Source organism: Agelaius tricolor, unplaced genomic scaffold (genome assembly GCF_023055355.1).
Source record: "Agelaius tricolor isolate 1412-34295 unplaced genomic scaffold, bAgeTri1.0.p SCAF_6, whole genome shotgun sequence".
NCBI lineage: Eukaryota > Metazoa > Chordata > Aves > Passeriformes > Icteridae > Agelaius > Agelaius tricolor.
The window spans coordinates 17,420,235-17,435,421 of record NW_027269266.1 but is presented as its reverse complement, the minus strand read 5'-3'; the positions used below and the strand labels follow the sequence as shown (position 1 = coordinate 17,435,421).

The following is a 15,187-nucleotide window of genomic DNA, read 5'->3' as shown; positions in this document are numbered from 1 at the left end:
GACTTTTAGGATCCAATAAATAAATATACTGCAGCTTTATTTAATACAAGAATTCCTTCTCATATTGGAAAAGGAATCATTTCTCTGGTGGTTTTCTTTTGAGCAACTTTGTGATGTCAGTGTCCAATTACAGCTGTCAGTATGACTTGTTAAACACCTTTGGTTCCATTCAGTTTGAAATAACTATTGAACCTCAATCATGTGATAAAGTTTAGATGCTCAAGATAGATTTTTTTTTTTCTCTAGCACTGTGCAAAGAACTTGGTCAGTTGGCCTGCATTTTACAGGCAGCTGTGAACAGAAGTAGAGGTTGTCTTCTGCAACAGGAAATAGTTCTATGGGCTTTATTATGGCATGTCAACCATATTACATTTTTTGTTTCTGAATTTATTAAGCCTTAATATTAAGTGTTAATGGATGTGGGAGGTTACTAGGGAAAAAAAAGTTTCAAATCATAACAAGAGAATTTACTCTTTTTTGGAATAACCAGTTGGAAATTAATATGACACATATGGCTGTAACTGAAAATCTGCATTCCTAATGACTGTTTGCTCTCAATTCTCTTTTAAATTTTTAATCTATACAGAAATGCTGAAATTTAATTCAAGGAAAGCCTTCCTTTCTTTTTTTTTTTTCTTATAGTTGTTAGCTACAGATTTCAGTTGCTGACTATTTAAGACCTAGAAGAATTTAAGTTGGAAGGGTTGGTTGGAAGTGTTCAGCAGAGAAAATCTTTCTCTGATACAGGAAATTATTTAAATTATTGGAGTTCTTATCTTCCTTTAATAATATTGGAAATTACACATTTTATAGCATTTTAATTTTGAATATAGTCCTTTTTCTGAAAAAAATATCCTCACAGATGCAATAATCTTTATTCAGGGAAGAAATTTTTTTCAAGTCTATGAATATATTATATGCCAAACTGCAAGAGGTCTGTGAAGGTTTTGTTCCCATGTTCTGACCTATAATAGCCCATCCTGTGTTATCTGCAGAAGGATAAACAGTGAAAGAATTTCTGGTGCAGACATTGAATATATAACAAGTACAGATATGAAAGAAACAAGGTATTTTTTTTCATTCTCCATCTTTCTCATCATAAATCTTCTCATGTTTCCTAAAGATATCTGCTCCACCACATTTCTTTCACATTCACAGTCACTGTACGCCTTAACTAAAACCTTGGCCCTGCCCATCACAAGTCCCTCTCCTTCCTACACCACCTGTGGCCCTCTGGCTGAGCTGACCAGCACAATGGGCAGTGCATTGAGAAACTCTTATCCAGCCCAAAAAGGAGGAGATAAATTTCTTCTTGAATGAGTGCTTGAATATTAAATTATCTTTCACTTCTGAATTGTTGCAGCATTTTTTGAGATTTCTCCAGGCAGATGTAATACTGAGGGAAATATTAGGGTTTTTTTTTAATTTTTTTTTAACAGAAGGCTTGTTCTTTATACATATATCTATTTCTGTAATACTTTCTGTAATATTTTGTAATATTTCTAAGTTTTTTCAACCCACCTTTCAGCAGTTTCCCTCCTTACAGGCAAATTTCAAGTAAAAGGTACATTATGTACATGGCTTCCCCATTTTACACTTAATATTGAGGTTACCTAGGGCTCTATATCAATATATAAAGATTAACTTGTCATTGTGTCTTTGCCTGTTTCCTTTGGAATATCATAATGAATTTTGTATGCTAAATCTTTTTATTGCAACTTTTGTTGCTAGAAAATATAACAAGTTTTCTTTACATATAGTCTTACATTTTACCAGAACTGTCATATCATCTGGTTTTGACACTAAGAAACAAGAATTAATAGGAATCAACAGAAAATGAAGTTAGCATGATGCAAAGGTCGAAGTATCACAGTTTGCCACCACCTTGTGTCGTGTCAAGTATATAAGGCATTAAAATACCAATGCTATGTTCTGATGGAAGTGCAAAAAAATCTTAAACCATTAATATTTTCTCATGGGCAAAACCATTAATATTTTCTCATAAATATGTTTTTTAGGAATTAAAAGTTAGAATATAACACCTTATTGACTATTTTTTTTTCTCAGAAATCTGATGAAAGGTTTTTAGCTAGGAAATTGTAGCTAATTTAAAACAAAAAAAACTGCAAATGCATTAACTTTAGGAAAACTTCTGCCTTCTGGTTACTCATGCTTTGAGGGAAAGAAGCTAGAGAAGGCAGTGATCTCCCATAGCCCCTGTACCCTGATAAAGGATTCAGAGGATGTGGAAAATGAAAACTGAAGCCACTGTCTTGACTGATTCAAACCATCAGCTTGAGCTTTGATGGTCCACAATTTCCTGATGTGTCCAGTATTCCACAATCCTTTCCCTTTGGTCAAGAGAGTGCTTCTTTTGAAGGTCATCTAGTGCCCTACTGGGTTTTCTTGACCACTATTTTTTTTTCTCTATACAGAAACCCATCTGTTCTAATAGCAGGTCACTCACCTGGGCAGATCCCAGACAGATGGTGCTGGAAAACTGAAGAATAATATTTTCAGTGCATAATAGGTGCAATAGGTGTGGGGCTCTGGTTTGCTCTATAGATAGTGTACAGTGTTTATGGATATATATAATCAGGAAAAATGGAAATTTTTCCTGCATTTGAAGGCTGCTGCTTTCTGAATTTTGAAATTTAGGATGGTGATTTAGCTGATCATTGGGATACTTACAATCTAAGGAAACTAAAATATCTCTCTCCAGTTTATGTCTTCTCTTCATTTTTTTTCTTGTTATTGCTGAAATTTGGAAGGAAATCAGAACTTTTTAGTAAAAGGGAGTTGTTTGTTTTCTGATCAAGTTTAGTTTTCAGCCCCAAAGAAAAAGCATGAGTAATGGGTATTTTTAAAATTCCATTTAAGTGTTTAGTCAGGGATTCTCAAGCAATTGGTGGAGGATACACAGATGAATTTCCACTTTAAAAACAGAGAGATGTCCAAAAATTCATTAAATAAGAGCTTGAACTTGCTGTGCAAGAAAGTACATCTGAATAAGTTTTGATCCCCTTTCAGACATTGCAACAATAGACAATTAGAACTGTGAAATGTGTTATTCACAGCATGAGACATGACTTGATAACGCTGCCAGATTTAAGCTGGGACTAATTTTTTGATAGGTCTTCTTTTCTTAGCCCACCTAATCTTTCCCTAATTATTATATTCAGTTCACTGTGTTCTTTGGAATGCCTTGAAGGGGAAAATAGAATGAAGATTCTTCTATAAATGTCCATTCTTTGCCAACTACTGTTCAAAAGCTATTTGAAATATGAAGCTATTAACTGAGACAAGTATGCAAATATAGGTCAGTTGCTTATGTTGAAAATTTTATATCCATTAAAATGTTGTGAATTTCCCTCTGAAATTAATTAGGATTTTTGGACTGGCACAGGAATGTCTTTGTATAGGGAATGCTTGTAGTACAGAGGTAAAATTAATTATTTTCAGAGGGTAAATATCAAGATTTTAATGACACTTACTGTAGCTGCCAAGTAATAGGTTTTCCATGGGTTTGTTTTGTGAATTGGCCTGAGCTCTTGCAGCTACAGGCAGGGGAGCCTGGCTGTATCCTGCTGAATTTCAGCCCTTACATAAGATCTATGCTGAAAGCTAGATTTATTCACTATTACAGATGTTGAAAAATACCATGTTTTACACTTGTTATCATCAACCTCTTGAGGTCTCACTTAAAAAAATCCAAAAAACAACTCAAGGGAGTCTTTTTATGGAATAGGAAAGAAATTAATTTAAGGATGGATCTGATTAACTCTCAGAATGAAGAAAGTTGTCTTCTCTGAAGATCACTTAAAAAACAAAGGTTGGGGGTGAAAACAAGAACATCATCTGGCAGAGTAAGAGAAGCTGTTAAATTACATTTATGGCAGCTTTGGAATATCTTGTCACTGTATATTTTTACTAGGCTAAAATAAAAGTGAGCCAGCTAAGAAATCCTTTATTTTCTAAGTCAGAGCTTGACACACTGAGCAGATGATTGCATGTACATTAATTGGCTCTGCTAAAAAGATTGCATCCACAGAAGATATGGACCCTCCAGCTAATTTGAACTCTCTGAAAGCAGAATGATTACTTATTACTTTTTCCAAACTCTTCCCCCTGTAGATCATGCACCTCCCTGGAAATTCCATGCAGGCTTCTCTACCAGGCAGCTTAAGAATTCAAGACAGAGAAATTACTTTGTTCTGTGAGCAAACATGAAGCAAGTTAATTTTCACTAGAATAAAGCTTTCCTTTTAAACATTTATAGGTCACAAGTACATTAGTCTTGTAGTCCTAAGTGTAAAAATGTCCATGATAGGAGTGAAAGTCAACAAGGATGCTCTACACATACTTACCCATCCCCTTCCGATCCCTCCATTTCCCATTACTTGCCCACATAACCTTAATCTTCCTGTAATCACATACCACATCTGTGTTTAATGGCTAGCACTGTGAAGTGTTTCATACAGGGGACTTTCATCTGATTTACTAGTTTTAAATGTGATATTATAGCAAGCACTGAAACAAGGTCAAAAATTTGCAAGGACGCTTGTCTTAGGCTGCACTATGGGACAGTAGTATCTGGGCATAGATGTGATCTTTGGCCTGACTACGTCTGACAGAACATACCAACAAGAGATGGATGACTGAATTTCATCATAGAACTGATTGTACCCTGCCACTGTTACAAACTAATCTCACTGAGAGGCATGGATATAATACTGAATACTCAGGGACCTTTGAGATCTGTAAGTGCTGTTGTTCTTCAGAGCTTTTAAAGCTTTTTATCATTCTGCTTCTTGCAAGTCCTTTTGAATTCTGTTGTAAATACAGTGCCAACACCCTTGGGTCATTGAAAGCACGAGTTCCCAGAAGCAGAGTAAGTTCTGAATTTTTCAGTATTTTTGCAAACCTTAAGAGAGCCTGACCCTCTTTTACCTCCAAGCAAGACTCTGGTAGAATACTCAGCACCAAGGCAAAAAAGAAAAATTGCTACCTTGAAATAACAGCTTTCTTCAGCAGAAAGGAGGGAAATAAATGAGTTGTCCAAATGCATATTTCTTGAAAGATCTGTAATTATGAGTTTTCAAAGTTTTCAGCTATTAGTTATAGTCAGTTTATTTGGAGAATGTTTTAATACTTAGGCTAAAGGATTAAGCAAATGCATGCAGTAATTATAAAGATGTCTGAGTTGCCAGGATTCAGTGATAAAACAAAAGCATCAGCAGCAATTCTCTTATCTGCCTTTTCATGAAAAGGAAAAAAAGATTGTGGAGAAGATCCTGATTTCCACAAATCCTAACTCTTCCTTCCCCCTAGGATTTTGCCCAGATTAACTTTGGTCCCTGCTACGTTTGTGAGCCATTTTCAGTGATCTCACATGTAACATATCTGATCTATGCAAAATGAAGATCTGTACCATTAAAATGTTGCCTTTTTGATTATTTGGTTGGTTGGTTGTTTTTTGTTCTTTGTTTGTTTCTGGTGTGACACATGACGAGGTAGAAGCAGTAGTCTAGCTGAAAAAAGTCTCTGATTTGTGAGGATTTTTGAAGGCCTGTTTCTGACCCTGTACCAGCAAATTCTTTACTCTTCTCATTAGGCAGGATGTTCAGTCTGTGAAGAGTGTGATGTCATGAGGCCTTTGAGCATCTTGTGTTTCTCTTGGCCATGCTTGCTGGCTAGAGTCATTGTCTTCTCACAGCTGTAGTGATTCAGCTTTACAGAGTGGTTGCTCAGAACTTGGCCAATCAGAAAAATCAAAAGGAAAAGAAAACCAAATAGCAGCACTATTTAAAAGCATAGGTTCTGTCGTTAGCTTCATAAGCACTTGTTGGGAAAGATTCTTTTGAGAAGTACTGAGCATGAAGCACTTCTGCTGGAGAGAAATTTATCTTTGGTCAACAGCTGTGTTTTATTTTGGAAAGTAAGGTTTTTAGGGGCTAAATCTTTACCCAAAACACTAAAGCTGCACTCCTGATATCTCTGTACACTCAGAATCTGATGCTTACTTCAAAGAGACCTCATCTTTCCTGGTAGCACAGGAGGTAAAATGTCATCCAATATCTTGGGTTTTCCTGACATTAAGCCAGGATCAAACCCTCTGAATTCTCCCAGGAAAGAGGGTAGCAGGGAAAGCCAGAGTCCCTCTAGCCCACATCTACAATGTACGTGATTCTACATGATTCTGTGGGTTCACATCAGCTCTTTTTTTTTTTTTTTTTTTTTTTTGCCAATCTCTGATATTAAAATACTATCTGCATTTGCAAGGGGTTTTTTTGAATTCTGGCTACATACTAAGATGCATCCAGATGCATCCAGATACCCAGACAGCAAATGCTATCTAAGGAAATATTGCAATCTTAAATTAATTATGATGAAATGTTTTGTTTTAATAAGTTATAACCCTTTTTCTCTGTGCAGGTGCACTGAAGAAGGCTGGTATCTCTTTGCAGACAGCTCAAATGGAGAATTTGGTGACACAGCTGACATTGCTACCCCAGTCATCTTCCTTACAGGGCCCAGATGCAAAATCATATTCTGGAACCACATGAATGGTTCAACAATAGGTTCTCTGGAGGTATGGAGATGCTCTTTATTTTGTTTTGTTTTGTTTTTCTGCATGAAATTGCTCTGAAGAAATTTATGTGTTCTCTTTTAGTTTCATTAAAGCCCAGGCTGCTAATAAACGAAAATTAACAATTGCTAGCACTCTACTGCTCTCAACATGTTATGATATGAAGGAAGAATTATTTCAAATACTGGAGAAATTATAAATTAGAAATTTCTACAATAAGCAAAAATTGTGATGGTTATAGACATGCCATGGTTGGAAATTCAATACAAGAAAAAGTTTTGTATCACACAGTACCATTTGACACTGAAAAGGAGCAATAGATATTTGGACATCAAGGTCTTTGGCCAATGTGGGAGCATGGGAAAAAGAAGTAATTACATCAAAATTCAACATAAAATCTTGTAGAAAGTGTTTATTCCTTGAAAAGCTTTCTGAGATTATTTGTATTCATGTAAGCAGCATTGAACTATTTCTGTGGCATATTAGCGACAAATTTGCTTTCCCGTACCTTTTTTCCTTATTCTGGTTTAAATAAAAGCACTTCCGTAAAGGAAATGTAACTCATTAGCAGCTTGTAGATCAAATAACTCACTGCAGACAGAAATGAATAAAACAACAACATGGTTCTAAACAGTTATTTATACCACACAGCAGTGGGCTTATAATGTGATTTCCCAGGAATGTTATAGAATACCTACAGCGTCAGGAATGGAGTGAAAAAAATACTCATATAAGTTATCCAGTCACATGTGCACTCAGTATCATACTGAATGTGGGCAGTGCGTGAGGATTTAAATATACAAATTATAATAAAAGGTGACAGAATTCAGCTGTTTTGAAAACAAAATTAATATTTGTGTTGACATTAGAAATATGATGTGGGATGTGGTGAACTACACACCATACATGCAACTGGCTAAATATTTAGTGGAAGCACATTCTATGATTTCTTGGATTTCTTCCTAAACAATTTTTTAAAGTATTGGTAAATTTCTCCCAACTAGGTAAAGATCTTGCTAGGTTGCTTGGAAAATGGTCAAATATTAGTTAATCAGAATCAGTGGGAAATCAGAGGATAAAGATGGTTCATCCTCTGTTTTAAGGCTTGAGACCAATTAATGTGCTTTGGGATTTCTTTGCATACTCCACACTCTTACACTACAGTGTAAGAACCCATGTTAGTTGGAATTATGTTCAAAGAATGTTTTGTAGAAATCAACAGCAATTCTAAGGAGCTGTGCCCAGTATTACCAGCACAAAAAGCAAATGTGTATAGTATAGATTTTTTCTTTTCTCAGTTTCAACACTGATCACAATTTCCCTCTATTCTCTAACTGATCCTCCCTTACCTCAAACTTACTTCATTTTAAGATGTACCAAAGGAAAATCATGAAACCTTTGCACACTGTTAATAATCACTTAGTTTCAATTGCTTGATTAATCATTTAATAATGGGTATAAGAATAACTCAGAATATAAAATTATTTAGGTGATTTTTCATTATTTATATTAAGAAGGCTCTAAGTATTGTAGGAATGGGAATATTTTCTGTGCTTAAAAGACCTTTTATCCATATCTTCCCCCAAGACTTCCACATTTTTTTCTGCACCCATGCCATCAAATATCATGTAAGATTGCTGAAGATTTTCCTGCCATTTGCATGAATGGTTACCTTCCTGTGTTTCTATTACTTTCTTAAATACTGAATTGCTGTAACTTTCCTGAGCAACCTCAATTTTATTATTCATTGGAACCTTTTTTATTTAGTTTCTGTACTTTGACTTGGCATGGGTAATTCTACCAAAGTATAAGATGTGCTTTTTTGCAATGTAATTGGATGTATAGATGTTCAAAGTGCATTAAGGTACAGAGAAGCATTGTTTTAATAGCACAAAAATTAATGGCCATGTTTTACTCTAAAGTTTTAACCTTTTTTCATTATATGATAGAAAATATGAATTTATGATGCAGGAATTGGATATATACTAGAGTAGATAATTTACAGTCTTAAAAACATGTACATGTGTGTCTACAGTCACACACATACCTTCATATAACTATATTATTTGCATTTGAGATTAAAAAGAGATACTTTCTTATTCAGCACTCTTTATTCTTTCAAATAATGTCTGTAATCCCTTTCTCAATAATTTATTTATTTTCATTTTACATTCATGTCTTCTACGGCAGATCTTCCAGTCAGAAGTCACTTGTTTGTCTATCCAATTTAATATATTATCTGTTCTTTTTCCCCCCTAAAATGAAAGCTCTTTAGTGTGAGGATTTGCTGTTTGCTTGGCAGAACTTACCTGTTTTGCAATATCATATACATTCATGGGACTGCATAAATTTAAAACAAAAAAAAAGGTTTTTTCATTATGTTAAAAAATGCCTGGGCTGCCCTAAGAAGATTACACAGCATAGCAGTAAATCCTTGTAAGCAGAAGTAGCTCAGGCAACTGGTGAATGGATGTTTAACTCTGCTAGTACTGGCTGGAGACACAGCTTGACACACCTTATCAAACACACATCTTGTTATTGTCAGCTCAGTTGAATTTGGATGCCCAAGAGATTGGACCAAAGAATATTTAGAACTCTCTGCTCATGTTAAAGTGTGTCATCATTCCCCAGTCTGCTATTTTTAAGGATATGGGCTTTTACAATCTTTCATTGCTCAAAAAATTAAATTTTGTCTTTAAAAAAAAAAGAAAAAAATTATTTTTAGAAGAAACAAAATGTTTCATAAGAATCAGGACAGATCCATCCTGAAAGAGCAGTTAATTGTATGCATGAACAAATATACTTTTCAGCAAGTCTTGTTAACCCCGTTTCTGTGTTGTACAACTGAATCACAACCCGCTAATGAACAATTTTTATTCACTGCTAGCCACTCTGGATAAATGAATGAGATTCATTAGTCCAATTAAGGCTGTGGGCGTCATATGTTTATGAGGAGGTCAGAAAATCTTAAAACATTATTTTCTTTGTATAGTCATTTATAATGACATATCCATGTGGATCAGGTTGGACACTAGGCAAAGGTTCCTCACCCCGAGGGTGGCTGGGCACTGCAGTAGGATCCCCAGGGCAGCAGGCACAGCACCAAGGCTGGCAGAGGGCAGGGAGCTCCTCAGCAGTCCCAGGCATATGATTCAGCTTTGGGTTGTCCTGCAAGGGGTAGGGACCTGGATTTGATGGCCCCTTCCAATTCCAGATATTCTATGGTTCTGTGAATTGTAATGGTGGAATAGAGATTAGATGTACAAGATAATATTGTACTCTCGTATACAATTGTAGGACTCCTAAGTGAGTTGGTAATGGAAATATTTTTTTTGTGATCTAAAGTTATTTTCTTTTTTAGGTACTCTATAAAAGCAGTAACAAGACTTCTAAACTGTGGAGTCAAACTGGCAGCCAAGGTCCCCAGTGGAACAGAGCAGAAGTGTTCTTAGGAATTCGTTCAAATTTTCAGGTGTGTCTTCCAATGTGATGTGCTCCTAGAGAGCTGGCTGTTAGTACTTCTATATTAAGCATTCTTCACCTTCTCATTTTCCTTTTCACATCATGCATGGACCTCTTCTGCTGCAGAGAAGAAATCATCTCTTTGGCTGTCTGATTAATTATGTGAGCTGGACTCATGTTTTTGGAGATTTCCCATTCCTCTTTTATCTCAGACTGATATCCATTTTTAAGACTGAGAAGCCCATCTATCCTCGAATCCTCAACTTAAAATATTCTACTTCTTTCTCCTTAGTGTGCAGTAAGAAAAAACATCTGGATTTTGGAAAAAGAATCTTGAGCATGATGTTTGCTTTGAAATCAGAGCAGATTCCCAAACCTCTTAGAGATACTTGCTTAGTTGCAGACTTATGGAAAAAAACAAAAATCCCCAAGGATAGTCAGTAACAGATTTTTTAAAAAGTTACATTTCCTGGTACTTCTGTCTTGGAATTTTAATGAAATTTTAAAATTCTTTTTACATTCATGGGAATTAAATGATGAATGGCAGACTAGTCTTTTTCAGACTTTCTTTGCAGAAGTAGGAAGAACCCTTGCCATTAGCTCAGGATGAGTGAGGACTAGTGTCTGAGTGGCATGATTAATTTCCTCTTTTTGGTGTGCCTGGTAATGTTAGCAGATGGTCCTTCAATAACTACAGAGACAGATCTGTACCAACTCTAGTACAAGATTTCGTAGAATTATAATTTGACAGTAAGGACTGACCACTTCACATTAAAAGATTTGTGAGGACCATCAGTCTCTGTTCTTTTCATGTTGTGTGTATAAGCTTTTCTCTATCTTATCAGTGGCTTACTGTAATAGCTCTGTAATTTTTATTAGGTTATTTTCAGGGCAAAACGTGGTGTCAGTTACATGGGAGATGTGGCAGTGGATGATATTACCTTTGAAGATTGTTCCCCTCTGCTAATCTCAGGCAAACCTTGCACATCAGAGGAATTCATGTGTGCCAACAAATACTGCATCCCAAAGAATAATCTGTGTGATTTTGTAAATGACTGTGAAGATAACTCAGATGAAAGCCCTAGTATTTGCAGTAAGTATGGTAGTTTTTTAATATAATTATCATAAATAACTCTGCCTGCTGTGAATTTTTAATACTCAAATATTCTTGGCAACTCATCAGCTAAAAAAGCAAACAAGAAGGTAATAATTTAATTCTGTTCATTGGCTTTTAAGGATTTTTAATTATTATTATTTAATTTAAAATCCAGGATACAAAATACAAAGAGCTTCTAATGGAATTCTTAAAATAACTCAGAAAGCAGCTGTCTTTAAAAGCAGAATAAAATTATCCTGTTTTCCATATGAAAAGAATGTATTAACGCTGAAAAAAATTCAAGCATAATACCTTTGGGAGATGAGGAGCCTACCTCCTTAGATATTTCAAGGGTTGTCAGGTCTCAGCAAATTATTTTAATCTGAATATTGTACAATTTTGGTTTTACAAGACATATCAAGAAGCAGCATATGTAGTATCTGATTCAAAGAATGATGTTTCATATCAAATGGCTCCTTCTGAATCACAATATGTGGTATTAACACTTCCTTCTTCTACTACTACAAATGTGGGAAATCCTCACACAATCAAATCTCCATTGATTGGTGCCATATAAACAGTTACCTCATTTTCACTGAGAATATTAATTCAGTTTATCAAATTCTCAGTGAATACAATTCTTTGAAGAAAAAGTATGCTGATATCCTATGAATGCTAAGGTACATGGCAAAGGAATCATGTTTTGCAAATTATTTTCACGCTATCAAACTACTCAATGATTTCCAATCCAGGAATAGTACATCACTAACCAATACAGGGACCAGCTCAGATTTTCTGCAACTAAAAATGAAGAGTATTTCAAGTTGCAATTACTCTCTTAAAAAATATTCTCAAACTTTGACTTTTGTTTTCTGAATTTTTAAAAATATTAATGGTTTGTTTGTTTGTTTGTTTGTTTGGGGTTTTTTTTGGGGGGGGGAGTTCTGCATTGTCTGTGTTTCCCATGAAATATCATTAGACAAATATAAATTGAAGCATTAAGGGAAAAATGGTTCAAATAAACTGATGGGATTTAGTTTTGCAACCACTATAATAAGGATTTTATTCCAATTTCCCATTAGAAGAGATTAATTGAAACAGTCCCATACAGTGACTACTTTCCTCTATATGTTTTTTATTATTACTTTTAAGTAAGGAAAAAAAATTGCAAAACCGTTTTTAAAAATTTTAACTGCATTTTAATTGTAAGCTTTACAGTGAATCATTATAGAGCTTTACAAGCACAGCAGTCATTAAATGTGCAAGTGCACAATCATCTACAGTAACTTGAGCTTCTAAGCAGGCTGCCTAAATTTTCTTTTTCATCATTGGAGGACTTGTTTTCAGGCTGAATTTCATGCAACTTAAAATCAGTTGTTTGAGTTAGATTAAAGAAGTTGTCTTGTAGATATGAATATTTCTCTTTGTTGACAATAGAGATCCTACAAGGACATCTAAACTTAGATTAGGTAATACCTACTATGTACAGCATTAGCAGGGATATGAGTGCCCATGCCTTAAGGTCTTGATTCTTGAAAACATGTCTTTAAAATGAAAGGGTCAGTTGTAAGCATTCTATTGGCTCAAGATGGAATCCGTAAATAATGGAAGGAATTTCTTTAAGAATGGTCTTGAAATATTAAGTAGCTAAATCAGTTGAAAAATATAATTAGGAAAAATTTTATGGGCAGTTTGCATTCAATTGAGTTAATCTACAATCTGTAATTTTCATAAGAGATAATCATATAATTTCACACATCTGGTCTGGGTTGGTTTTAATTGTTACTTCAGATGGCACTGTATTTGCAGACAGAGGTAAAAGGGAAGCTAGTATTGCTAAGCAGCTTATACTTTAAAGAAAAAGTTTCTAATGTTTTTACTTTATGACATTCAGAGATTAAAATTCAAAGAAATAAATATTTTATCTGATTTCAGCCTGAAATTTTTGAGGTAGCTGTCTTTCCTGTTTTGGTCCATGTGTAGATTCCATGAAGTTTAGATCCTTAGCCTGGCTACTGATGCTTCTGAGTACCTTTCAGTTAAATAAAACTACTTCCAAGTGGCTGAACTTTATCAGGCCTCAGAAGAGGCTCAGATTTGGATTACATTTTGGAAGAGATATTTTGTAATTTCTGATATTGTCCTACAAAATAATACATACAGATTCCAATTTTGTCTTCAAGGCACTTTCCTTTTCAGCAATAATAGCAAGAATATTCCGGGCACGGTCAAAAAGTTCTTGAAGTCGCTACTGAAATTTCAGCTTATTTCAGAAATTTTACTCTTACTTGGTAATCATTATAATGAACTTATAGATGTATAGAGAGAAAAATATAGAGAAATTAAGCTTCTAGAATGATGAAATTGACTTAATTTATGTGGACAGTTTACTCACTATGCTGGCTGTTTTGACATTCAAGATTCAAAAATTTATAAAGAATATACATGGTGTTTCATATAAAAATCAACCAAAATTATGACAGCTTTCTTCTTTTCTAGGCCTTAAGTACAACTTAAGGAGATATGTAGACAATCATAGAATCATATATGTTGGAAAAGACTTTTAGGATCATTAAATCCCACTATCAGCATTACCAATTTCACCACCAAACCATGTCCCTAAGTGGGACATTTATGTGGCTTCTAAAGACCTCCAGGGATGGTGACTCAACTGCTTCCCTGGGCAGCCTGTTCCAATGCTTAACGATCCTTTCCATGAAAAATTTTCCTAGTATCCAATCTTAGCCTCTGCTGGTGCAACTTGAGGTCCTTTCTTCTTCTCCTATCACTCATTACTCGAGAGAGGACACTGAGCCCCATCTTGCTATAACATCCCTTCCAGTAGTTGTCAGGAGCAATACCGTCACCCCGACCCTCCTTTTTTCCAAACACCCCCAGCCCCCTCACCTGCTCCTCTTCAGACCTGTGCCCCAGCCCCTTACCCTTCTTTGGAGACAATCCACCACCAACATAATTTATCTATGTTTCTGTATTGGCTAAGGAAATACAAGTGAATCGAGGATTTGTGCAAAAGTAACTTTGGGTGCGATTTGGCTCAAGATTATCACACCCACATTTATGTTTTGTCTGTATCTGTCTATATAGAAGCTGTGTTTTTATGGTGCTCAATACTTTCATTTGGATGTGTCTGTTTGCTAGATAGAGGGATTTCTTCCTGTTCTCACCTGATCTTAACATGTTTCTTCAGAAGGAGGCTGGTTTTCTGCACGTCTTGGATGCCCTATGGGGGGCCAGTTAAGATCCTAAGGAGCTAAAATTGTTAATCAAATTTGGTTACATTTATACCAAAGAATCTTGTTGACTGTAATAAAATGCACTGGACCCTCCTCATATATATGCAAGTAGGTTTATCCTATTATAGTCCAGAGTATTCAAAATGCTCTTTTTAATGAGATACATGGATATTATTTTTTATAGTGAAGCTTAAAATTATTTACAAAAACTCCCCATAGATTGGAGTACTAGGTTGTACTATATGTACTTAATTAACTACTTGAAAATAAATCTCTTTTCATGTGTGGCAAATATATTTCAGGTACATCCATTGGGCATTGCAATTTTGAGTTTGACCTTTGTGGATGGAAGCAAGATGAAAATGATAATTTCAACTGGCACCTCAGAACTAGCAGTACTGCAAAACTTGGCACTGGACCAGCTACTGATCATACACTGCAAGAACCATCTGGTCATTATATTTTTATAAAGAGTTCATTTTTTCAGCTACCAGGACAGAAAGCTAGGATTTCTAGTCCTGTCTTAAGCAGAAAGAATAAAAACTGCAAGGTATGTGAGGTTGGGGTAGTAGCAGGAATGAAGAATTTGATTTCTTGATTGCACCATGAACGTACTCGTAAAATGATTAAAGATGATTACTGAAATAATTCTTGAGAAAAAAAAAAACCAAACCATCCTTTTGTAGAGAAGTCAGGATCAGATCTTATTTCATTTTAACCATAAGAAAAATCTTGCTGCAGGAGAAGAGTTATTCTGGAAGTAAACGACTACTCCGTGAGATTCAG

At 35.1% G+C, this 15,187-nt stretch overlaps 1 protein-coding gene across 1 annotated transcript in view; it reads left to right on the top strand.

The window, feature by feature from the left end:
* Nucleotides 1–15,187, top strand: part of MALRD1 (MAM and LDL receptor class A domain containing 1) — a 226,904-nt gene that overhangs the window by 76,529 nt on the left and 135,188 nt on the right. Inside the window, exons 19-22 of the mRNA XM_071428846.1 lie at nucleotides 6,436–6,592; nucleotides 9,951–10,061; nucleotides 10,931–11,144; nucleotides 14,704–14,951. Coding sequence (XP_071284947.1) covers nucleotides 6,436–6,592; nucleotides 9,951–10,061; nucleotides 10,931–11,144; nucleotides 14,704–14,951 — 730 coding nt within the window. The remainder of the gene's footprint in view (nucleotides 1–6,435; nucleotides 6,593–9,950; nucleotides 10,062–10,930; nucleotides 11,145–14,703; nucleotides 14,952–15,187) is intronic.